We start from the raw sequence: 27,674 nt of genomic DNA, 5'->3' as shown, positions 1-27,674 counted from the left end.
TCTCTAAGCTCTTATAGTATGAAAGACTATATTCACAAGCCTATAATCAAACAAACTCAACAAGCATTAAATCAAAAACACTTATTACTGTTTTTGAACGACACCAAAGAAAAGAATCAATATATATCAAATAGAAAATGAATAATTACAAAGGTGGAAGGCATGGCCTCTATTTATACACCTTTCAACAAATTACATAATGGTGGGCTAACCGATTAAGGCACTAACCCCAATAAAACATTAGTGGAAGTTTAATAGGTAAGGTACACGTTTAAAATGCAAGTTGCACCTACAACCCAATAGTATGCCACAAGCATCGATAGCTCAAACAGACCCAACAGGATGGGTTTTCTATAGATGATTTTATAATTGCTACAAAATTAACTAAGTTGCCGGTTCGGGTTTGGGTTCGTTTGTACAAAAACATATATATATATGCAGCCTATAAGCATGAATTAAGATTAGAATGCAACATATATCGTATAAACAACAAGAACACCCGATGCAGAGGGTTTGGTGTTAATGAGTAAATTCTTTGATTTCGTTCAAGGGTTAACACTTGGCACCATCCAATGGTCCGATCTCTCCAACCTTCCAAAGGTTCTTAAGCCTGTCCTTGATCCTTCTCAAGGATCAATCTACTTGGGACAACTTAGTTTCTCTAGGAGACTCCTACTCCTATGTACTCAACCCCTAAACCAAGACACCTCACAACCCCAAGCCCTTTGCCAACAAGACCTTTTGCTCAAATGGTGGAATTTATCATATGTGAGTGTTTGTACATGTTTTTCATGGTATTTGCATTGACCTTGACCCCTTGGGTCAGTATTTACAAGTCCTTTGTGCCTTTTGTCCTTAGGGACCTAGGAAATAGGGCTACAAGCAATTAGCCCTCCGTTTGGACTTTTCCAACTTTATCTACCAAATTCTCCAAACGACCCCCTGAACAAATTTGATATTCAAATACCCTTTGGGGCATTCTAAAAGATTTTGAACTTTTGCATCTAGGTTTTGAGTGCAAGTGTTCAAACCCTATTGGGCCTATTTGGGTCTAATTAGCTGGTATAGGGTATTAGGCCTCAAAACCTTCACCAGTTGGATGGAAATGAAGTCATGGCTCTTGGAGAGGGTCTGCACATGTCTAAGGGTCCCCTCCAAGCAAGTTTTGATCACCGTTGTGTCCATTGTCCCAAGGATTCATTCAATCCTTCACTGCACAGGCTTGCCACATGGAAGATGTCAAGTCTAGGGCGTCACTCCAACAGTACAAGGCAAAACCTTCTGCTCCCCAAACCAAGCAAATCATCTAGTATACATGGTAATCCAACATTCCCCAGGGTTTTAGACCTTTCCCATTGAGGAATGTTGAATGGTGACTCCTTTTGCATCCAAACCCTGGTTTTGGGGGTTTTAACAGGTAACGAGAAAGAAAAATCAACTAGTCCTCAACCACAAAACTTCAAGACCTCAAACCTACATCAAATGAGAGGTGATTCACTGCTACAATCGTTTCAAGGCATCAGCCCTTCTAGAAGTCCATACAAATCCGTACCAAAGCCAGGAACACAAGAAAAAGCAATAAAATTGACAGTTTCAGATTAGTAGGAAGCATAAATTGCATTCAAAGTCTCAATCTAGCCTTTGGGAATCGTTCCTTAGGCTTAAATAAGGTCAATGAATCCTTCCAACCACTTGCCAACGTACAAATGCAACCAACTCGCCGTTGGGCAATCACAACTCAAAAATTTGCAAAATTGCTAATGACAACATAGCAACTTTTGACAAATTATGAGATCACACACTTGCGTTCATATCAAAGGTTACAAAATGGACACACAACATCTCTAGGACCCCTAGACACCAAAAACATAAATAAAATGCCCATACAAGACTTTTGACCAAGTATACAACTTTGGAGCCTTGGGGCTTATTACATAGCATTGGTAGCATTGAACCTACCATATCCATTTAGGACCTACACAAGAAACCTTCAAGGCAACACATCATGTTGCTTGCAAACACAAGTTCTAGCACACCTTTGATTGCCCTTGCACCAACACCATAAACTTGTAATCATAGCATCATGATCATAGTTCATTCCATCAGAGCATCATATACTTCAAGTTCAACGTCAAAATATTACAATGATAATATCAAGTTCAAGTATCAAAGTTTAAATCATCTAATGGATTATTCTTGCAATAGCAGTCAAGAATAGCTGTAAGAAGATTAAAGACTAATTGCAAGTCAAGAATAAATGCAATAGCAGTCAAGAATAACAGAAAAAGTCTTTCACAGAAATGAATAATGCCATTGAACAAGAAGAAGAAGAAGAAGAATGAACAATCAAGAAAGTGAGCTCAAGAAACTGAATATTTTTGTTGCTTTACATAAGCCGAGGATTGTAAACCAAAATGAGCTAATGCACAGGTATTTTGTTGTTGTGATTGAGCATTGCTCTAGTATATTGTATAATGTTAACAAGTACGATGTCAGAACTCAATTGTTTGCTGGTCTGTTTTATCTTGCTTCAAACTTTAAAAAATTGAAAAATCTATCAATTGTTTGTTGTTCTTAATAATTTTAATTCTTAAACCTGCATGATAACTTGCAAAACAATCACACAAATCAGCAAGTTTGAACATATTGCTATAAATTTTATAAAAAAATTCAAAAAAAATGTAAATTTGGGCATCCAAGTGTCCAGGTTCGCCTTGGGTTCGCCCTGGACAAACCAGCCTGGCTGGGTACGAACCCTGGCCGAACCCAAGGCGAACTGGACCAGGACACGAACCCAAAACGAACTGGACCAGTACCAGGCCCTAAAACCAGGGAACCCTGCAGCTTAGACAAAAGAAATAGCCCCAAGAAAACCACAATATATGTGTAAGAATTTTCAATAATATCATGTTGCTTCAAAACTTGACCATGAGCATGTGTATACCCAGTGGTTTAGTAAGCATAAAATAATGGATATTGTCCAACAATGTAGCATATTAAAGAAATTCATCCCAAGCAGACATCTTATATCCACTCTGATTTCATAGGTAATAATAAGGTATACATCATTGAAAAGAAACACAAAATGATAATCAGAAATGCATCCCAATAACACACATCCATTCTAATTGCTCAAAGAATCAGATTAAGTAAAACGTACCACAGGTACAATACAAAAAAAAATAGGACAAAAGGATCTATAGACATGAAGCAAAAATAGAAAAGCAAGAAAAGCAGAAAATTAGAAAACATACAACTATACAAAAGAAAAAGAAACAATGTAAGTGATAGTGATAAGTAACCCTTTAATGAAAAATCTAGAGAACCACCCTATTGTTGCTAAATACTACCATGAAAATGAATGTCATTAGAAAGCCATTGACAAAATCCCATTTGTCACACAATACTTACATATGAACATATCCAGAAGCAATTATTACACAACAAGACATAACTAGTACAAGCAACTTAATTAATTGTTTGAAAAGTTTTTTTTAAGAAGATAATAGAGTGCCCTTAAAAGGTCAAAGCTGTAGAGAGCTATTTCACCATTATATCTTCTTGTCATTGTAAATAATGATCAATAAAGTAATTCTTGCTATAATTATATATTTTGGTGATGGGTTGGTAAGGTTAGGTACACATAGACTCTTCAGGTCAACCGTCATACTTATCATCTTAAATTGTATATGTATAGATTGAGTTTCTATATTCAGAGGCTTCCATTGATAAATCTTCAAGTATCATCTGTGAGTGATGCCTGAAATTACTGGAGACTGTGTGCATTTAAGTGATTATAATGTGGGCATTCCTATTCCCAATATTTCTAATATTGTCATCTCTGTCTGCAATCATTATGCAAGCTTCTCGCAGATAATTCTGGTGTAAAAGTGATATATATTGTGTTTCAGATTGAATTCCTTTCTTCTAAGATTTACTAGCTACAAAAGCATTTTTCTATATTCTTCTATAACTGTTGTAACCTTCTATATAAAAGTTAATGATAAATACCTTTATATTAGAAATAAATTTGAAAGAATCCTTTGATATATTTCCGTGTTGTTTCCATCCTTGACTAACTGCTTCATACCGAAAAATACAAGGGGCAGGAAGTGGACTGCTGCCTAGAACATTCTCCTGCACCATCATAAGCATAATAGACATCCAGAATTATACTTAAGCCTGGTGAAGGATAACTCAGAATAATAGAATATAAAGCAGATACGTTTTCCTACATATATATGAACAACATCTACAGAAAAGATGAAAATATACTAGAATTCATATCATACCATACTTGTAAAACAACCAAGATTGAAATAGCAAATTTTTTCATATAAATCAGATATTACCGATGCAACCCCACAGATAAAAAGAGTATGCAGGAGAGGACTGATATCCATGGAACAAGCATAATGTCGATGAAGACTAAAGGTCTCAACAATCTGCATTTCAAAATGCAGACAGAGTCATAGGGTCACATGAAAAACAAAATAAGATGCTATGACATCTGAAACATCAAAATTAAATTGTAAATGAAAAAAAAGACTATACAATCAAAAATCTTGCATATCTGAAATCACATAAAAAACTGCATGTCAGCTAGTGCAATGATTACCAAGAAAAGACTACAATAATCGTAGACTTAAAGAGTGACAAACACACCAAATAACAATGCTGTAGATTGAATAATTAGTATTGCTTTCACACTAAATGCACCAAATCTATATATACTATACAATCCAAAATCTTGCATATCTGAAATCACATGAAAAACTGCATGTCAGCTAGTGCAATGATTACCAAGAAAAGACTACAATAATCCTAGACTTAAAGAGTGACAAACACATCAAATAACAATGCTGTAGACTGAATAATTAGTATTACTTTCACACTAAATGCACAAATCTATATATAGAAATATATCTTAAATGACTTAAGCTCAAAGCTCTCATACCTATTAAAGTTTCTTTGGTGTTTTCTAATTTTTATGTCCCTAAACCAACCTTTATGTCATAATCGCCATTCCCAATTACCTTTTATGAGCCTCCGTTTCAATCTATGAAACCCGGGGACGCGTCCCCTACCTGAAAACCCCCGTCCCAGTCCCGGGGACGTTTCGGTGACTTGGGGACGGCCAGGGGACGCCCCCCCCCCCCCCCGTCCCCAAATTGCCAGAATTTTGAGGGGACGTCCCCGAAACGGGGGGACGGCTTCCCTAGCTGTGGGGGATGTCCGTACGTCCCGGGGACGGATTGGGGACGTCCCAGCCGTCCCAGGGACGGCTGGACATCCCCCACTTCTAGGGCTAGGAAAAAATATTAAAATAAAAAAAGTCGTATTTTCATTTTTTTTTAATGATGTTTTTTGCGTAATTGAGGGAGTGAAATATCTCATGAAGGGTTTTTTGCCAATAGAAAAATAACACCTGACGCCTAAATAAAATAATAAAAGTATTTTTTGCCTCGCGGGCACTGCCCCTCGACCCCGCCCTGTATCGCGACAAGGAGCGCACGAGGGGTGCTGCCCCTTGACCCCAACTTGGGGGTGCTGCCCCCAAACCCCCGTCAAAAAATATTGGGGGAAACTGCGCTGATGGAAGTAGTGAAAATTTAACCTCCGAGTCTGATTAGGCTCCATTATGTATGTTATTTCTTTAATATCTATTATGATATGCATATTGACAATGTGAATGAATTGAAATTCTGAATTATGAGTGCATATTGAGTATTGAGTCTATTGATAATGTTGTATGTTCGATGTTTGCATTCTAAAATGTTTTCATAGTATCATACACATGCTATATCCATGTTTTCATATGAATATAATGTATAGATGCATGCTTTATCCATGTTTTCATATGAACATTTAGAATTTTCCTATATATTTTAAATTTTCCCTATATTTTATATAGTCGTCCCCTTTGCCGTCCCCCCCCCCGTCCCCAAATTTGGCAAAAAAATTTGCTGTCCCGGAAACTCGTCCCTCCGTCCCCCCATCCCCCCGTCCCGGAAACTTGGGGTAACGTAGGTTTCAATTACTTCTATGATTCCCCTTCACAATTACCTTCAAATTTTCAATATAAATGGGGTGCATAGTGGATACTATCTCTTTCATTCATATATTAAAATTGCAAATTAAATGTATTTCCAAAGATTTGAACAAATGGATCCTATATTTAAAAAATTCAAGATATATGTCAGTTGTGATTGCATCTTCTGGGACAAAAGTTTCACAACACAAAATACCATATTCTATAAGGACAAGCAAATATAGACAAACTTTGAATTTTTTCCACACCATACCAATCCATCATCAGAATTAAATAGAACTAAAGCTACCATAAACCAAGTGAATGCCAATAAAATTAAAACATAAAACCTAGAAAAACTAATTAAACACCTCATGAAAAAAAAAGCTGACCAATATTTAAATTCAAAATCCACTAAAAATGTACAATTAACCTAGAATCAATTGTCTTTGGCTCTCTTCATTATTAAAACTATTAGGAAACAAAGACCTCACAAGAGATCAAAAGCACTAATATGCATTGTCACATCGCTAACATCTTTTATCATTAAATATGTAATTTCGTATATTTTTTTATATTTCAATAAAAAATTAGTTATCATTGTTTACTCCTGAAGGGATTGTTATTTAATTTACAAGGTAAACAAAAATATAACAATGAGCATATTTCACACAGTAATTCAGAAACAACACATCAACATGGCAAAAAGATATAACTTTATTATCAAACATGTAATGTCTACAATAATAGAGAGTCCCTATTCCCAATACAAGCCAGAACTATATAACACTTGGCGGTTGGTTAAGAGTGCCAAACGTTGGCAACTAACAACTACCCAAGAACTACAAACCATTACATTGCCATTTATTAAATAAAACATTATTTATTCTTATTGGCAAAACTGCCATCTGGTTTCCTTTGTTGTATCTTCCATCCTGCATGAACACACAGGTCAGGGATTAATCATTATCTCATACTTCATTTGTTCTCCGAAGGATGTGAAACCATGTCTGACAAGGTTTTATGGGTACTAGCAAGTCAGAGATTTTGAAAATGCCAAAGTTGTAGTAGACAAAAACACCAAACTTTCTTTTTTTCCTTTACAAATGTCAAAACGCAAAATCAATTTTCAGTATTTTTGCTGGCAAAAATGATTTCGGGATTATTTCGACAAAGACAAGGGTAAAGCGAAAAACATGAACCTCACGCCCTTGTTTTGAAATGCTCCTTCCAACGTGTTTTCCTTGTCTCTGCACTTATTAATGTGATTTGCCCCTCAAATGTGGTTTTAAACTTTGATCTTTATTGTTTTATAGTGCAATCACGGGAGAATTTTTGGTGTTTATAAGAACTTTGGAGGAACCGACTTCATTATGCCCGAACTTTACTTTTTTCGACCCCATTTATACTGATTGAATACCTTTTCGGTATTTCCTTCGGCTTGTACAGAGGCTTTGATAAAACAAGAATGACTTTGTTCCTTTTCATACCAAAACGCCAGTCTTATAACAATTTGCAAAAGTTATGCATTTTTTTTAACGCTTTCAAGGCAGAGTTGGGCTTTAATTCGGCAAAAATGAAGATCTTTTAGAAGGAAATGGTATCGCTTTGCCCTTTTTTTAAAAAACCACGGACTTTGCTTTTTGTTTCAGTATTTTCATTGACTTTATCAAGGCGCAGGGACAAAATGATTTTCTTCCTTTGGCCTTAGCATTTTGATTAAAAATCCAAACTTTATATTATTTGTTTTGATTTCAAACGCTATAACCATATTCGACATTTTTGACCGATATATGGAGACGAAAGTTAAAAACGTAGCATTGGCCCGAACTTTATATTGATTTCGACATACTAGCATCGCCTTGACATCTTTTAAAATAATGTAACACCACTTCGCTGTTTTAATCGGCAAAATCAAGAGCGATGTTAACTTGAAACACGTGACCTAGAGACCCTTGTTTGTTTTAAAATTCCAACCTCTCCTTATTTCTAAATTGTGACTTCAGCACTTCGGCAAAGAGAAAGGCGATAAGGAAAACAAACGCCGAACTCAAATTCAAAATTTTGAGCTCTAAATTTAATTATCATAACTACAATTTCGGCCCTTCATCAACTCAAAGTGGGATTTAAGTGCTTGCCAAGTAATTGGAAGGCAGAAGAAAGCTCGATTCTACGCCCAGAGCTCCTTTCTCTCTCGTATGTGGAGTAGGCAAAACAAAAAGAAAGGGGGTTCCCTGTTAGAGATGAGGAAGGGTGTGCATAGCACAACACGTTCCCCCTTCTCTTTGAGCTATACCTCCTCTGCTTTGACTGTCCTATCCTGCTCCAATTGCTTCTCCAAGGCCCCTCTCCACTCCCTCTCAACGACGGTCAGTCTCTGCTTCTGCACTAACTCTTCCCAAGTGACTATTGCCTATTCTATTGTGGCCACTCTTTCTACCTCGGCCTCCTTCCCTGCTTTGACTACCCACTCCTACTCCAACTGCTCCTCCAAGGTCGCTCTCCACTCCCTCTTGGCAATGGTCAGTCTCTACTACTGCACTAACTCTTCCAAAGTGGTTGTCGCCTACTCTATTGTGACCACTCTTTTTGCCTTGGCCTCACCGACGAAATGGGTTGCCTTCTGCAACCGGAAAAATGTCTCCCAAAACATGCTCTCCATACTGTGGAAGGTGTCTATCATACCACCCCACCTCTCCTATGAGTGTTGCTTGCATCATGCCTCCATCATCACAGGTGTCTCTGTGGCCGGCCACACATGGGCTGTAAAGCGTTGGGCGAACTCCTTCTCACAGGCATTCCTCATGAAGGCATGGACTCTCTCCATCTCTGTCAAGGCAGATCCGATATCCACCTGTCTAACAAGATGAGGTACCCCTCGTGCAACTACAGACGTGCCCTTCAACTCTGCCAAGTATCTCTGCATGGATCCGAGAGCATCCTGTGGGTCAGGTTTTGTGACCCAAATGTGTCCCTCGTGTACCTCTCTCCTGCTCGACTCATCCATCAATATCACCGAGGCATCTCCCCGACGTCCACTCTCTTCCTCACCCTCGATCATCTCTCTGGCTACAGTTGGGATCTCCTCTCCCCTTGAAGGCCCTGCCTCCTGCTCTTCGAGTGGATCTATTGGTACGAGCCCGAGCTGTCTGTCTTCTTCCTGTTGGAAGTGGGTGCCCACCCATAAGCTGGGTGAAGGGGGTGGAGCCTCCACAATATCCATATCAAACCTATCCAAAAAAATGTCCAGTCTCGTATCTGCATCAACTACATCATTTGTTGCCACCATCCCTCCAACACTTTGAGTTGAAGGTGCAACACTCCCAAGTAAGGCACCCCCTGTGGCAAGTGTGGCTTTCTTAATCGTGGGTGTCGTACCTTCGACTGCAAGTGTGGTACCCTTGCCTGTAGGTGTACTAGCTACTAACACAATGACTAGGTTCACCTCTTGAACTCCTTGTGATGTGGGGATGCGTACTGTGCTTGGTGCCCACACATGCGTCGAAGGAGACATCTCCGATACTCCCTGTAGCATCACCAACCGTAGATTACAAGTGTGGTGGTGCAGATACCTTGTTGTAATGGCTCTCCTCGCTCCCCACTCGACCACTACAACCCGTGGTGGTGGTACGGTCCCCTTGGCTAGTGTCAACTCCATGGCAACTGACTCCTCCCCTCCACCTTCAGCAACCTGTGCCTCCTCAACTTCTTCCCTCCCACCCTACTCTCTATGGCATTCCATCCTAAAATCGTCCCCACTCTCACTTTTGGAAGATGACACCATCATTTCCTCTTCCTCAAGGCTATATTCCTCCTTATTGATAGAAATGTTGGCATTGATGTCAAAGGAATTTGGAGGATGATGAACATATTGGATGAAGCTTAGATGATTGTTAACTTATACAAGTTTGAATTATTATGCCAGTTGATGATGATCAAATTGAGTATGACTTACACATATCAAATTAAGTACGTTGTACATTACATATTGGTTTATACTTTATAGTCTGTTCATACTATAAAGCCATCCTCTCAGGATATGAATATTCAGCAGAAACAAAGGATTATTATCAGCAGCAATTGGTTATTTAATGAATCTATACTGTGTGCAATGATAAAGCCACCATGTTCTCAAAAACTGTGTATCCGTGACTATGTATTTCTGTGTATGGCTTGATTATAATATAGTCTAAACAACAGCAATGATCCATATTGGTGTATTAACTTATATGTATGATCAATATCTACAGGAGGAGTACTCAAACAATGGATACTGAATGTCCAGCAGTTTGGGGAAACCGAGATATATGATAATAAAGTCTAAGAGTAATTTCAGTTCTGATTCAGATTTACATATGAAAAGTAGATGACAGCATCAGCATATCAGAAGCTTGGAATATTACAGCCTGCACTTGATATATTCATATTTTCTTGATATAGTACCCAGAATTATGCAAAGATAACAAATGTATATATATATATCTATGAAAAAACAGTAAATATACAATGGCATATAATAAAGGACCAGTGATTGGTTAGTAATTTGCTGATATGTTAAAGAAAAGACAAATTGTGAAAGACCCGCGATTGGTTAGTTTATTCAAAAAGGAAGACAGCAAACCACATAAGACAAAGTTATAAGACAAAGTTATTGGAATAAAATTTTAAAAAAGCACTAAAAGACAAAACTTATGGGCCCACCTCCTCATGTTAGAGCTCCCCACTAGAAGACAAATTTATGGGGCCCACCTCTTAATGTTAGAGCCCCCACTAAAGACATAATCTTACGTAAAAGGATAATAAGGAAGTGACAAAGGCAGTGATCAACAGATGGCAAGCAATATGTTTTAGACTATGGTGACTAATTGACAATGCAATAGTCAGGGTCCTTATGTCTTCATGATAGAAAAAATGTGCTCAGTTTTAAACATGTGGCAATCAATTTAATAAAAGGGACTTAATGCAGAATGAGAAGTGATTCTTAAGACAGCGACTGAATTAACTAAAAAAATATATAATCTATTATTATATGCAAGAAGTGCGATGATAATTGGAGTGGTGCAATCTGTATAATTCAAAGTCGATGATTAAAGAGCAGCGGTCTCCATTACCTGTTTGTGTCAGCCGATTCAAGCGATTAAGTTTTCATAAAGAAAACAATATTAAAGAAAATCGATTTGCATATTCATTTGTGATATCGATCCAATAAATTGTGGCATGAGCAGCAATCAGACATTTATTAATATGCATTGTTTAAAGAATGAGAAATAATATAATATGGTCAACATATTAAAGCACAGCGGTGGAAGTTAGAAATAAAGATTTATGTCCAACATGGAATATATATGCAAGACGATAATGGAACAGCGGTTGGTAAGTTAAAAACAAAGTGATTATGCTATAACAGCGATAAAGATTATAAAAAAAATGGTAATGCGATTGAATGGAGGCAAAATGGTATAGAAATCAAGCAGCAATTAAGATTATGAAGATACGGAAGATGATATGATTTACCACGCTAGTCGGATATGAATAGTGATTGCTATTATTAAAATATCTTAATATTTTAAGATATGACTCAGATTAAAGAGTGGTGCTTCTGCTTAAGATAATGCAGCGTCAGTGATTAGTAAAGAATGAAAATTAGAGGACATCGATTTGCCATGGGTTGAGTCACAATATTGTCAACTTCCTCTATGGCAGCGACATTACTGAAGAAGAATTGATTAGAAAAGGTAGGCGACTAAACTGAATACTTCATGAAGTGGTGATTCATTAAATACGTGAATAATATTATGATCAGCAATCAACAAAGCAGCGAATTAATGAAAAAGATTAATCAATTGCCAGACGGTTAGTTTGAAAAGATGAGAAGGTATGATTATGAAAGGGTGCGATCTTGTGTAAAGCCACGTTTTGATAAGAAGTTAATTCGGTGACTTGTCAAAACAAAGAAAGCGTTGGATCTGAATTAAGAATTTCAGATGGTGTGATTATGATCGTGAAAAACATAATTAATATGCTTTTGGTTAATAAGCAATTCATTATAGTGTAAAGATACAAATAATAAAAGTATGATTTTTTTGTCTAAATGAGAAAGTATAGAAGGGTGCGTCTAAAGTGAAAGATAATGTCCTTTATAATACATCTTTCATGGTAAAGATATAAAAGGAAGAATAATTAGAGTGAGACTGCGTGTGCAAGGTGTGTGTGAAGTCAATCATATACACAAGAAGATATGTGAATGTAAATATGCAGATTTGAAAGAGGATAGTATACAAGACAAATTAACTCACAAATGATGAATATATAGAAGAAGATTACAGAACATATAGTGAATTATTTGTGTAATTCTTGGGACTAAATTGTGAAAAAAAACTATTGGCAGTTTTGAAGGTAATCTGTGGACTTCATAGAAGATATTGTGGTAGATCTATAAGTAACTTATAGAAGATATTGTGGAGGAGTTCATAGAAGATTTTTGAAAAAAAATTATGACAGATTTATGAAGAGATCATAACAGACTTGTGGAAGATAATATAACAGTGCTTTATGAAGAAGAATACATGCTTGTGAAGAAAGAATATATGCAAAAGATTAAACTGTCCATCATCAGTTGAGATAGCAACATTGTCAAGATGGGAATTCAGATTTATATGAAGTGGGTTGGTGCTCACTAATTCAGATTTGGGAGTTGGTGCTTCCAGTGGGTTGGTGCTCACAAACAGAGTTAGGGGTTGGTGCCTCTAGTAAGTTGGTGCCTACAAACATTGTAAAAGAAGATTTATATAAAAGCATTTATTGCCGTGGTTTTCTCCCATAAGGGTTTCCATGTATATATCTTGTGTTCTACTTGTGTTCATATTAGTTAGATCACATATGAATGTTGGTATGCAATGAATATGTTAATGAGATAAGCTATATAATTGTGATTGAAGTTGAAAGAGTTTAAATTGGTAAAATTTGTTGTTATACTGAGTCACCCCTCCCCCTCTCAGTATAACCGTGTGCTCCACTTTTTGCTCAGCCTCGTACTGTCCTACCTTCTTTTCTTTCGGGATGGTTGATTATCGTAAGTGTCCAAATGGGTCTAGTAGAACATGGCCAATTTGTTGGGATCCACTCACCTGGTCAGTGTAAACCTTCCCCACTGGTCGATTGGTACCTGGGTTCTTAGTGCCTCAAGAAAAAGTGCTATGGTGTGGTGGCACATGTAAAAAGTCTTATGCTTGAGAGTTAAAAACTCCCCAATGCGTTTTGATAACAGCTTTGCCCAGTTATAAACCTTTCCCGTCATGATGCCATTCATGAGCTTTAGCATCCATAGGACTATATCTAAAGCCCTTTCGACTCTTCTGAGTAGGCGTTTTACTAGATCAAGAATGCACCTTCATTGTGGTGTTGTGATGAAAGACTTTTTCACCCCTCAACTATTGTTGCTACTCCATAGGCTATCCCACTAGTTTAAGCAACCTATTTTTCTCCTCGGTGGGCATCCTAGTTGAGGGCTTGGCCACTTTGGCACCACTTGATAGGATACCAAAAACCCTTGTGAACTCGTTCGACTAAAATGACATCACAGTTGAATTTCCCTGGAACTACACAATGGACTTGTGCGAGCCTGAGTCATATCCTGCCACCATAGTCCATAGTACATGCTCAAACTCTTGTATGTTAAACACAAGCATCGAAATGGCTTTGTCTACTTCTACCTTCTTGAGTGAGGTTTTCACTAGATGGTCGCTTGTAGTGCTATCCCACCATGTGCAACAATCTCTACCGGTGACACTATCAAATGTCAGGGTGTCCACTGTCACCCTCTCGTCCTTTGCACCTTCGGCCTTATTTTCTTCTTTCCACTGCTGCTTGTTGCCATGGTTGCATGATGTGACATATTTCCTTGTCTTTTCTAGTTTTGTCCTTTGTCAAATAACTGTCTCTACTAGGATTCCCGTAACTAACTTTGACCATTTCCTTCCATGAGGAACTCTCGTGAAATATGCCTACTTGATCTCTTCCTTCAGCTATATGGATGTCACCTCCAACCCTACCAATTTCCCCTTAAATCGTACGATCCACCTCTAGCTCCTCTGCAAATGTCGTATGGTGAGTTTCACCTTCGGTCATATTGTCCACCTCTGCCTCCGCAAATGTCATACGGTTTGCGATTTCTGATTTTGTATGGCAACATACGGACTCAAAATTCACCTTGCCTGGTTTCTTCCTTCCGTACGGATAACCTGCGTATGGCCTTGTTCAACGTCTACTCTCGTACAACTTCTTGAAGTTATGTCATACAGTCTTCCTGTCCAATGCGTACAAGTACGTACGGTACGGTGATGCATGGTATGGTGAGGTCGTACGGATACCTGTGTACGGTAATATCTGTATGGACTTATTTCTCCCTTCAACATACAAACTTTCTTCTTCCTTCGACTCTATTCGGATTGTGTGGATTTCGTACGATGTCTCACTCTTGGGCATACAGTACAATGAATTGTGTGTGTTGAAATCCATACAACATACGAAATAACTGCTTCCACCTTTTGCCTATTTCTGGATCACCCCTTCAACCTCCCTGATTCCTAAAATATGGTGAATTGTGCGCGTTGAAATCTGTATGGTGTACAAAATAACTGCTTCTTCCTTTGGCCTGCTTTTGGATCACCCCTTCAACCTCCCTGATTCCTTATTCCCGCCTGACTTCGCTTGCTTTTGTGACAAAATGGCCACTTTGCGAATTTTAATAATCTTTTGGTGCCTAGGTTAGCGAAATAGCCCTCTTAGTTTTTTCCGTTTTTGAACACAACACTAGCACCCATTAGTGTTAGCAATAAGCAAGAATAAGCCACCTCGACCACTTGTGCAGTGGGAGGATAAGATAAAACATTGAAAAGTGCTACATTTTAGCGCCATGACCAGCCACTTTCACTTATTCAGTGGGGATTACAAAAGATTAGCTGAAGGCTTACTGAAAGCAAAACATGGCGGTGTAACCAGTCACTCCACTTTTTCAATGGGGAATACAAAATGAAAAAACTAGAAACTTATTGTGGCAGAAACTTGGCGGTATAACCAGCCACTTCCACTTATTCAATGGGAAAGAGTTAGCTTCGAAAATTGAAATTAAGCAAGTTGTTTAGTACTACTAAATCAGCTAATACAAAAGCTAACTATGAAAACTTAGAGATATCATCACAATATCATTGCTAATCCATAGAATGTCTAATCTAAACTTGATGCCAAATTAAATACAATGAAAATAGAGAATTTGGACAGTGTTTACCAACTCTGATTTGTGAGAGCAATATTCTGATTTTTCTGAACAGCCACCCAGAAAATCACTGTTATGTTCATATTGCTCTCAAATCACCTTCAAATAAGCCCAAACTGGAAGCAAATGAAGCACAGAGGCAGAACAACCCGGTAAGGACAACAAGCTGCCCCAAAGATCAACCCAAATAGACAACACGCACTCTAAAGCAGCCCCAAAACATAGTACGAACAGCGAGCTGTGCCGATCAGCTTTAAGAATCTCACACACAAACTGGAGCAAATGGACACCTAGGGCATAGGACAAGAATGAATCCGTACCCACAAAAATCAATTCAATCCTCCGACCAAGGTGAGCAAGAACGTGCAATCAGCAAGAGGGTTTCCACAACTGATAAAAACCAAGAACTTCTATGTTGAATCCAATGGCAACCTCTGAATGAAGCTGCTCCAATCAGCTAGGAGTTCTCTTTCAAACTTGAAACTACAACCAACTAGGAAGGCACGCAACCCCGAAGCTAAGACACTGAAAGCATTTCAACAACACTTTGATATCTCAATATTCAGCATACCCAAATGAGCCTCTCAAACGTGCTTTTATAACTCTCTCAAAGGGATCGATCCTCTTCTCCAAGCCATGTGGGATTAAAAGTTTTACTTTATTTTATTTCCTTTTTCATGTGCACAAATAACTTTATAAAATTCATTAAAAATTCCCAACTTGGGCGCCCACATGAGAACACCTTTAAAAACAACTTAGAAGTCATTGAGCCTAGGCGTGGGGGTCAAAAAGCAACTTGAAATTATAAAATCACCTCAGTTATTACCCTCCAGAAATAAAATCCAAGGAACCTGAATAAACCACCCCTCGAACTAGATTGTCAGAAATAGAAACCAAGTGTTGAACCATAATGCTAAAAATAGCATATTGCTAAAAATAGTGACTCCAAACACCTTTTAAGCACAATCTAATTAGTCGTCGTAACTTACTAAAAATAGTAAGTTCAAAATTCTCCTCCAATGGAAATACATGTCACACCATTCTAAAGCTCTCTAAAAACCCAGAAGAACCCAAAGACCAAACTATCAAACTCTTGCAAACAACCCCCTAAAATCCACCCTGAAGATGGAAACCCTAATTTAGTCTTGTTTAGCGTACGAGTTTCCAAAATAGGCTAAACATCCATCAAACGGTCTAGAGCTAACAAGGGGATATTAAAGTTAGGGTTACAAGAGCAAACTTTTATGAATTTTATCAAAAAAATCCTTCTTTTTAATATGTTGTTTTGTTGACCCCTTTTTATTTCTCCTTTGGCCTTTATACTTTCTTCCCACTTTATAATCTTTATCTTTCCTTCCATTATTTTTCTAATTTTACTCATAAAAAATATTTTATGTTCTTCTGCGTGGATGAGAGTGCAAGAGAGGCACAAGTGTGGCAATTTGGAGGGTTGCAAATGGTACGACTGCTTGTGGAAGTTGTACGAGTGCTGCAAATGAGGTATGGCTACCTTGTAAAGTTTCCAAACCCTCTTCAATCTGCAAATAATTCTCTTAAACTACTGAAATAAGTCTATATTGAAGCACAATTAGGAATTATGGATGAATCCCTCCATTCTGTGAATTGGGGTACTCTCCAAATCCACTTGTCTTCAAGGAGTTTTCGTTCCTCAAAGCTACTATGCTATTGAAATGAGTTGCAGAGCACAATTCCCAAAAAGCTGATTGTAAAATTGATTAAAACATAATCAAATGGCTGCCTCCAATTTTCTTTTATTGCCTCAAACCCTAATCATGCCTTTTAGGGTTTCTTTAATTTTATTAAGTAGCAACTTAATAAACTTTATTAAATATTTGCACTTCTAAAGAAGTTCGAACTTCTCCAAGTATTCCTTCATGATATAAGAGTCCCCTTTTTAAAACAATATGTGCCTACTAGGTACGTTCTCCAAGGGGGTCACTTTGTTAAATAAATTAAAGTGACTTTATGATCATTTAATTCTTTATTAATATTTTTATAAAGTGATATATTAACTTTATTTTTATTAAATATTAAAGTCAAAACTTTAATATTTAATTTTATTCAAATTCCATCACCTGGCCTCCCCCAAACTGAAAACTGTATGTTGTCACCTGTCAAAGGATGATGACTAGATGTGGCAGTGCAACTGGCAGTCTCCTCCTAAAAAGTAGGGATTCTCCTAAACAAATAGAAAATTGCCCCAGAATGCCCAAAACGTCTCCAATACTCCTCAGAAGGTCACCAGACCCCCAAATCGGCTCCCTATCCACCACCTTAGCCCACGGGAACCCTGATTATAGGCTACCCATGCTGACAACTAGACTGTCTAAGGAAGGGACATTACAGTCCTCCCTTCCCGGAGATTGTTTGTCCACAAGCAATGCATCACTGTACCACCAGGATCCCACATTAACCGTAGGTAGAATACTGTATGCTTATGCTCCTCCATTTTGATATAAAATTCCGTATAGCCTCAATACAAGAAGCAACTCATCATGATCTTGAAGTGCCAATGCATCATCAAAGCCAATTCCCGGATCCCAAACCAAAATATCAAACTTGCTGAATGAGATAAAGGAGAAATATCTCAGCCAAACACCACGAAACAACCACCCATGGGAGTAGACCAACAAGAAAATGTAGAAATGAGTTCCCGCAATCCAAAAAACCAACGCCAATGGCCACCTAACATCGCTGTTGTAACTTAGACCAGCAAACTGAACGATGTCATAAGTGTCATCATACCAATGCAAACCACAGAAACCCACCTCATACTCCATGTCCATCCAATAAACATACTTCCATACACTCCCAAGTAACTGAATAGTTGATGTAAACCATGGAAATTCAAGAAGTGCAGCATAATTCCAACTAGGACAGCCACTATCCCATGTAGAATCTACGAAAAATAAATCACCAATCAACAAGTAGAACTGCAACATCATAAGAAATTAGTGACATAACCAAGGATGAGTTATAGATGTGTTCAACGCTCGTTATAGGCCCACTAGGAGTGTTGTCAATAAAATTATCATTACCATCAAGAAAATGATCAACAGCTCAATCTTCTGAATTTTTTGCAATTAACCAATCTTTGCTCATCACCATGTACGGAGTGGTGAATGTCTTGAATTTGTTGAAGATGAAGCTTGGTTTGTTGAACCAACAACTTGGCTTGCTTTCCCCTTTCTAGCCAACCATCATTCAACTTTTGAGACTGCTCTATGTCAGCTGCTCCAAAATGTTTAAAATCAGTCCCATAATGAGATGCATCATAAATTTTACCATGCCCAATGCTTGCATTTTGTGTGCCAATCACAGTAGAGTCTACATCACTCATTTCTCTATGACTAGAGGCTGCAATGTCATGAGAAATTGAGGATTTACCACTGCTGTTAAACATCAAAAGATTAGAGCTGATTTCTTCATTTATCTCCACGTTTTTAAAAGCCTCCATGTTAAGGCAAGCAAGCATACTATTAGCTGCCCCATTCTTTGGTTCACTCATTAGTGCCTTAAGCACAATATGTTTACCCATGTGAGTAAACTCCAACTCCATCTTGTTGAAATCTTGGACATACCTCCCAAGAGACTTCAACCATTGCACGCCAAGTACCACATCTATCCCTTCTCCAATACTAACAACATAGCAATCATCTGTGAAAGAATAATTATCTAATGTAATAGATAATTGTGGAACCCTTCTTGTGCAACTCTTCCATCCGCTAGCATGACATGGAATCCATCAAATTCCTCTACCTCTGGCCCCTTATTGGCTACAAAACTTTCATTGATGAAATTGTGAGTAGCACCACTATCAACCATGCATAACACTTGTTGTTCCTTGACAATTCCTTCCAACACAAAAAGCTGATACCTAGGAACACTGAAAAGAGTAGCAATAGTGCCATAAGCAACATCATGTGTATCAACAACTTCCTCATTGTTGCCCTCCAAATCTGTATCCTGAATTTTCTCATCCCCCACATCTGAATGAAACTCAATGAGATGTGCCTTGCCTTTCCCAAGGCATCTGTGTCCAAGCTCCTTACACTAGAAGCATTGCTTCTTCCTCCTCAACTCATTACAAGTCTCCTAATCCAACCTGCGAGGAGGTAGTGCATTCTGGTGCAGTGTGGAACATCTCTGAAAAGGCTTGGGGCGATTGGAAGATTTCTTATTCTGCTAATGAGAAGTGGGTGGTGGTGTAGTCTGAAGGTCAAGGGTAGTCTGAATAGCCTCATGAAGGGTCCTAGGCTTAAGAGCCTTGACCAAACCCTATAACCTCTCATGAAGACCCTCAATAAATTAAATCACCACGCATCTATCCAACATCTCAGCAACCATAACAGCAATACGTTGAAACTCATTAATGTAAGTTTCAACATGTCCAATATGTTGCAATAATGCAAGATCACTGTAGTATAGCTCAACATCCTTACGGCGAATCTAGCAATCAACCGCTCAGTAAATTCAATGTAAGAATGTATAAGTCCATGGTCTTCAGTGACCAAACCATAGTGCCACCAGTCATAAGCCACGCCCTCCAAAAGTAACACTGCAAGTTGTATGGCCTCATCCTCAGGCATCGGCTTAAGTGACAGGTAAATATCTAGTTTGTGCACCTAGACCCATGCACTCATCTTTCCATTGCCATCAAAAGAAGATAAAGTGATCTTACTGGTAGCTTGCTTGAGATCACTATTTTGCTACTGTCTAGGCCACCTACCGATACGGTTCCTCATATTCTCCTTGTGTTGCATGCAGTACTGTTGTAAAGGAAAAGCATCTCTCACATGCTCTAGGAGACAAGCCCACTCATCACTGGTTGCCATAACCATATCCTAAAACTCAATGCCCTCTTGTCAGTTTGCTTGTGGTGGCTCATCTCTCGGAGGAAAACAAGGCTGCATAGGCCTATCAGGTATTCAGACATAAGCCCTGTCACACCTAGGAGAAATAGATGCACTGCCTAATGATGAAGGTGCCCTGCTGCTACCACGGCTCCCAGCTATAGAAACAAGCTTGCCATGACTGTCACGCCTATTCCTGTGACAAGTCAAGTCCAACCTATCGAGTGTATCCTTGAGTCTGTCTAGTGCTTGCACAATCCTAGGCTGAGAATTAGCCAGAGTTTTGAGCACTTCATCTGGATCAGGAAGGTTTTGTCTCTCCTCCTGCCAAGGACTCCTATTATCCTCAGATCTATCACCATTGTCGAAGTTTAAATGCCCCTATGCTCTTATATGTATATAATATCTATAAAGTCCGGCTCTTCCAAGATACATAGATGACCCTCGGGCTGTTAGGATCATTGCTCTGATACCACTGAAAGATCCCCAGCCAAAATTTTCTGATTTTTATGTTGCTGCTTGATTACTGATTGGTGGTTTAAGATTGTTTTTTCTTTTTTGGTTTCTACAAATATTTGATACCAATAGTTGTATGGAGGTTTGATCATGCAAGAATGCCAAACTAACAATACTTTTCAACTTAAAATACTGAAATGTAATTGACTGATAATAAAACTCAGAATTCTTAAATTTGGAGCAGCAAAATGATAATTTCAGAATTAACAAATCTATTTCACTAGGTCAATAGAATTGCATACCAAGAGACCCATGCCATGCCTGAAATGCATTTTATTAAAGAACCTGCAGCAGAATACAATCTAAGAACACCCAAATGCTGGAAGTGGCTCTAATGAGCTTTATTTGACCCAACAATAATTACCAAAAACAATTCCTGGAGATCTACTGAATTCCTTGCCTGGCTCCCAGGCAGGATTATTCCATCAACAAGCAAAATCAATAAATGAATGATAAATGTGCCCCTATTCCCTGCTGAATTTGTTAATACATTGATGTGTAGTTCTGCTGATCAGAAATCCATGAAATCTAAACCCTCAATAGGCTGAATCAAACATGTTAATGCATGATAGCTTATGCAAGATAAGATCTTCCTAACCTTCCTTGTTCTGTTATTTATCTACATGCTTCATGTCTGATTTATATTGCATATGATTATCGGATTGTACAAACATTGCTTATCATTATGCTATCGGGCTAACAACCCGATAGCATATTAATGTCAATTGTTAATTGGCATTAATATGCTATCGGGGTATTAACCCAATAGCATATTAAATGCTATAAGTTATCGGGTTAAATTCGCCGATACATACTTGCTATCGGATGCATAAACATTGGCACCGATTCACATCTGTTATCGGGCTTAATTATATCGAGCATATTTGTTATCGGGTTTAATGAATACACTGCTTCATTTGGCATTAACATTGGTTAACAAATGCACCAGTTGGATTATATTCATCGTGCACTTTGAATCATCGGTGTTTATATGAACCGATTCATTAAATTGATCAGTCATTATATTATGATATTACAATATGCTATCGGGGGTTTTTTTGAACCGATAATCAGTATTGTGTTAATGGTATAATTGTAAAGGCACCGATCAATGGGTGCATTGATCGGTCATGCCTAAAGTCAATACACCAATTGACCGGTTGCCTAAATGATATATATGCCAATTGAATTCATTTGGAGAAGACAGAGAAAATATTAAATGATCTCTCTCCTTCAGACCTGCAGATAGAAATCAGAATTATTAGACATTGACATAATTCCTCATATCCATATATAGCATTCATAGTTCATAACTTGTTCTTTAATTAAAATTGAAATAACTTTACAAAACAAGTGTAGCAATCTGCAGGGTTGCAAATGGTACGACTGTCTGTCAAAGTTGTACGGCTACCTTGTAAAGTCTCCAAACCTCCAATCTGCAAAGAATTCTCTGAAACTGCTGAAATAAGTCTGAATTGACGCACAATTAGAAATTTTGAATGAATCCCTCCATTTTGTGAATTGGGGTATCATACAAATCCACCCGTCTTCAAGGACTTTTTGTTCCTCAAAGTTGCTATACAGCTGCAATGAGTTGCAGAGCACAATTCCCAAAAAGATGATTGTAGAAATGATTAGAGCATAATCAAATGGCTGCCTCCAATGTTCGTTTATTACCTCAAACCCTAATTGTGGCTTTTAGGGTTTCTTTTATTTTATTAAGTTGCAACTTAATAAATTTTATTAAATATTTGCCTTCTAAAGAAGTTAGAATTTCTCCAATCATTATTCCTTCATGATATTAGTCCCCTTTTTAAAACAACATGTGCCTACTAGGCACGTTCTCCAAGGGGGTCACTTTATTAAATAAATTAAAGTGACTTTAAGATCATTTAATCACTTATTAATATTTTTATAAAGTGATATTATAATCACTTAACTTTAATATTTAATTTTATTCAAATTCCATCACCTGGCCTCCCCCAAACTGAAAACTGAATGTTGTCACCTAGCCTCCCCCAAACTGATGATTGGATGTGGCAGTGCAACTGGTAGTCTCCTCCTAAAAAGTAGGGATGCTCCTAAAAAATAGAAAACTGCCCCAAAACGCCCAAAATGTCTCCAATACTCCTCAAAAAGTCACCAAGCCCCCAAATCGGCTCCCTATCCATCACGTTAGCCCACAGGAACCTGATTATAGGCTAACCCATGATGACAACTGGATTGTCTAAGGAAGGAACATTACACACTCCGACTCATACAACCTTCAACAATTCCTTGTAATCATTGTCTCCTCTCGCTTTGCTCTCTCAGGCGGAGAGATCTCCTTACCAATTCCTCCCCCTCCTCTCGAGTGTCTCTGGTACGTTGGTCCTTATTTGATCGTAGGGGCATTAATTGTCGAGGGCATAGATGAAAAAATCTGCAAAAAATCGTTTAATTCCCGATTTATCTCGAGTCATTTATGGCAACGATTTAATCTCCGCAAAACTCCTGGGTGATTTTTTGAAAAAATCAAGGCGATTTATTGGGAAAAATAGCAAAAAATCGAAAGAAAAACTCAAATAAATCTATAGTAATGATTTGTCGGGTATTCTTTTGCTGAATACTAGCATGCAATTGTTGACATAACCTTGCACCTCGCTATTTGTGAATCAATTAGTGTAACTGTCGACCTATCCACAACAAGTTAAAAATAGGTGCCTACAAGGGATGTGGCATCTCTGTGGGAAGAATGTGAATCCTTTGGGTGTATGTGTGAGGAAAACTCCAGTATGGTGTTTTTGCATGATATGGTAGTTTCATGTGGAAGTCTCATGCTTCTTGAACCATGTTCTTGAAGCTAAAGGTATGTTGTGAAGGCTAACAAAGTTCATCAATGTGTATGAGATGAGCTGAAAATTTAAAAGGCTTTGTGTGCACATGCCAGTGCCAACTATTGAACGAAGTATTTATTTTATGGAAGATATGAAGTAGAGGAAAACTTTAACTCTACATAAAGGAGATTCAAGGAATGCAAATCCTCTATAATATGTATTGAACTCAAATTCATTTAGAGGTTGCACTTATTTTTTAGTATATGATATCTATTTAACTCAAACTTTGATTTATATATCATGGAAATCAGTAATATGTTCTACAAATTCAGTGTATATGTGTGTTTTTCAAGAATATTTTAAGAATTATATATTTTCAAATGTACGATAAATTTGCCGATTTTTTGCCAATATTTTCTTGATTTTTTGCCAAGTCCCGAGGTTTCAAAAATTTTGGGCCAAAAGAGTTATTGCCAAGTAAAAGGTTTTCATCTTTGGTCGAGGGTAAGCCATCTATGAGTATCTTGCTCATCTTCCTCCCTACGGGTCCTTTCCTCGTATCATTGCAGTATTTATTGTCGACGCTGCTCTCGGCTACTTTCATCTCGTTGGTCTTGTAGTTCAATCAAATTTTGTGCCGACAGCGTTGGAATTCTGTCGAGAAGATCGAAAACCGTGTGGTTTACTGAGAGTTCGTCGCATAATGTGCTCTCAGAGACCACTCTCTCCCAAGCTTCCTATTGTGCATTCTGCACACATACCCTGTTTGAGACAAGGGACCCCCGTGTCTAAAGTCTTCATATGAGGGAGAGTCGTAGAGAAAATTTAAACCTTTCTTTGTCACCAGATCTTAAAAATCCCCCCAAGTATTCAAGCACAATAAGTGATTCCAAATAGAACGAATATCGAGGATTCAAGGCCACAAGGATAGCATATTATGCCTACATTTTATTTTCCCTCTCGGATCATCGAAAAATCTCACGATATGACCAATATGCGAATCGCGAGAAAAAGCTTGGACATTTGCTCATAAAATAACAGAATCCCCCCCAGATCATGCCTTTGCATACATTCGAAATGCCGATGACGGCCCTAGACTTCGCGTGGTAAAAATAGGGTGGAAATGTACAACACAAAAGTTCGGACTTTTCCCTCTGAGTGAAAATCGTGATTCTTGCCTTTTTTTTGCCCTATACGTCGCCTTGCAAAACAGAGAAACACCCCGAGTTTCTCATAACAAATGAACAAAAGATAAGTTCAGTGATTGTGCCGAATTTGCTAGTTCCAAAACTAAAACGATAAATCTCGCATTTTCACCAATGATGTCGAGTTTCGCTCAAGTGATTTCAGCGTTCGATAAGCCCAAACTCGGCGTTTTTTATTTTTTATTTTGTAAAGCTCGAGTTGCCTAAAGTTCGCCATTTTCATTAGGGTGGTCGAGTTTCATTAAATGAGAAGGGCGTTCAAATCCAAATTTCGCCCCTTTTTGATACTTTGCAAGAAAGGAAGAAATGAAAGTATTGCATTTTCTTTCCCAAAGGTCCGAGTTTTGTTTGGCGAAGAATTCCAAAATCACCAAAAGCTCACAAATCGGCCTAAAAGGCCGAAATGTGAGGTGAAGCTCACAAAATCGGCTTGTAGGCCAAAAAAGCTAAGAGGGGTAAATTCGTGCAAAAACCCATTTTGGCCCGAAAAGGGTATAAAGGTTCAAATCACGCAATTCCGCCAAATAGGCCGAATTTAGAGGACAACTTGGGAAAGTTACCCCCATTCTAAGCCGAAAAAGTTAAAACTTCCAAGCTCGCAAAATCCTCCTATAGGCCGAAAGTGCCAAAATGAGAAAAATTGAACATTTAGACTTGATAGCCCGAAATTGCCATGAAAGGGGCATTTGAACTTAAACTCAATATCCCGCAAAATGACTCCTTAGGCCGAAAATAAGTCCAAATCGCTAAAGTGAAATCTCAAGTCGCGCGAATGGAACCATTTAGTCCAAAAGTTCAAATAGTTAGAGTTTTTGTAGAAGGTTAGACAATTAGAACAGGTTAGATTGTTATAAGGTTAGAATTTAGTAGTTAGGAATAGAGTAGAACTGTTGCAAAAATTGTTGTAATGACAGCCAAAATCAATATATGAACATTGAAGATATGGTGTTTGTTATCTTGGTTTTCTTTTGTTTGCATGGTTTCCTTCAGCAGATTTAGATAGATCCTTTTTGGTGTGCAGGTATTTGATGGATTCGGGTTCATACCATTGGGGATATGCTGATTGTGTATCCCTTTGTATGGTTAGTCTGAGCCTTTTAAAATCGTGCTTAGTTCAATTGCAGGTGTTCGTCTAAGCTACGCCAGAATTGGGTGTTTAGGCATGCACCTGCAATCTGAAAATCTTCTAAGTCCCCTTGAAGATTGCACCATTCTTGTGAGGTTGTGAGTTATTCTAGCCAAGCAGGGATTGGTTATGTTGAATCCCTCTACTCGCACAATACTCTTGTTAATTTTAGGTCTCTTAACCCTTCTCCTTTGCATTTATTTCTCTCACAGCATAATTTCAGATACAGACCAGCTTGTTGTAAACGTAAGGCCCCTTGTGCTCCCAACAAAACACATCAATCACTGAGTTATCCTACAGTCATGAACTGACAATTGGAACCTTGAGGTCGTCCCCTTTGATCAACTAAAACAGCATTACGGCTTCCTTACACAAGGGAGGATAGGATACTCAGCGACTAAATTCTATTCTACGTTGGTCGGAGAGAGTTGTAGCAATACGATTTTAACCAAGTAAACACTTCCCTCTTGTCATGTCCCCTCCTTAATCGTTATATATATTCTAATAAAATAATTATTATTAATTAATATAATAATTACCAACAAATTATCTATTATTTATTTATTAAATTTAATAAATAAATAAATAATAGATAAGTTGTTGGTAATCATTATATTAATTAATAATTATTATTTTATTAGAATATATATAACGATTAAGGAGGGGACATGACACCTCTGCACGTACTGATTGACCAAAATTTCCCACAGGTTCACCAAGTCTTGTGTCAACCCATCTTCCGGTCTTACTTCCTCATTGTCACTTCCAAATAATAGTACTTGTTGTTCAAACGATTGGCCCATTACTCCGCCATGCCTGTCACCACTCTCAAGTACTCTTAGATCTCCAGGTTCGAATCAAGAACGACACCAAAATGTTTACTCCCGAAGGGATTGTTCTTTAATTTATAGGGTAAACGGAAATATAACAATGACCATATTCCACACAGTAATTCAGAAACAACAGATCAACATGGCAGAAAGATATAACTTTATTATCAGACATGTAATGTGTTCAATAACAGAGACTCCCCGTTCCCGATACAAGCCAAAACTATGTAGCACTCAGCGTTTGGTTAAGAGTGCCAACCGCTGGCAACTAACAACTACCCAAGAACTACAAACCATTAAATCGCCATTTATTAAACAAAACATTATTTATTCTTATCAGCAAAACTGCCGCCAACAATCATTCTGTCCAATAAAAATAAAAGTTAAAACTAACATACCTCACCAATTTCAGACCAAGTAATAACAAAACCATCCTTTCCACCACTAACAAGCTCATTACATTGTTCATCTAGCAAAACAACATAGATAGCATCAGTAAACAACCAAAACAAACAATATAGGCCCAGAATAGCTCTAACAGAAAATATCTTAAAAACAAGGAAACACTAACCTAAAATCTAGACCCAACATTATACAAGAGAAGCATTGTTGGACTCCTTTGAGACAACATTAAACAAAAAATGGTTTTCCAATGTAATGAAATGTAACTTACCATAAGCAATTGTATAAATAGTATTCTTATGGCCTACAAACGATTTGATAGGAAAGAGTCCTGGCAATATAAATCAGATAATATTAGAGGCCTGAAGATAACTATAACATTAGCAATATGAGGAAACAGAATCTGAAAATTAGAGAAGAAAGCCATGTGCATGCTAATCAGCATGTACCTGCTGCTCAGATCTGGACTAACTAATTGGACTACTAACTCTGGCGACTGAATCAGATCACAACTACCAAAAATAGTTATATAATTGCACATATCAATCTCAAAAAACAAATTGTCTGGATGCTAGGAAACCAGAAATCTTTTAGAGGAAA

General features: G+C 37.9%; 1 protein-coding gene across 2 annotated transcripts in view; it reads right to left on the bottom strand.

Annotated features, from left to right (window-relative positions):
* LOC131071419 (uncharacterized) overlaps nucleotides 1–27,674 on the bottom strand; it is a 202,522-nt gene that overhangs the window by 74,718 nt on the left and 100,130 nt on the right. For both annotated transcript variants that reach the window (XR_009112512.2, XM_058007237.2), the window contains exons 9-12: nucleotides 27,346–27,405; nucleotides 27,071–27,141; nucleotides 4,353–4,445; nucleotides 4,012–4,137 (exon numbers count right to left, since the gene is read on the bottom strand). Coding sequence is in view for 1 of the 2 variants with exons in the window: in XM_058007237.2 (XP_057863220.2) it covers nucleotides 4,012–4,137; nucleotides 4,353–4,445; nucleotides 27,071–27,141; nucleotides 27,346–27,405 (350 nt within the window). In the remaining variant the exon portion in view is untranslated. The remainder of the gene's footprint in view (nucleotides 1–4,011; nucleotides 4,138–4,352; nucleotides 4,446–27,070; nucleotides 27,142–27,345; nucleotides 27,406–27,674) is intronic.

The sequence above is a fragment of the Cryptomeria japonica genome, chromosome 6, assembly GCF_030272615.1.
Source record: "Cryptomeria japonica chromosome 6, Sugi_1.0, whole genome shotgun sequence".
NCBI classification, from domain to species: Eukaryota; Viridiplantae; Streptophyta; class Pinopsida; order Cupressales; family Cupressaceae; genus Cryptomeria; species Cryptomeria japonica.
This window is presented reverse-complemented; position numbering and strand designations above follow the sequence as displayed.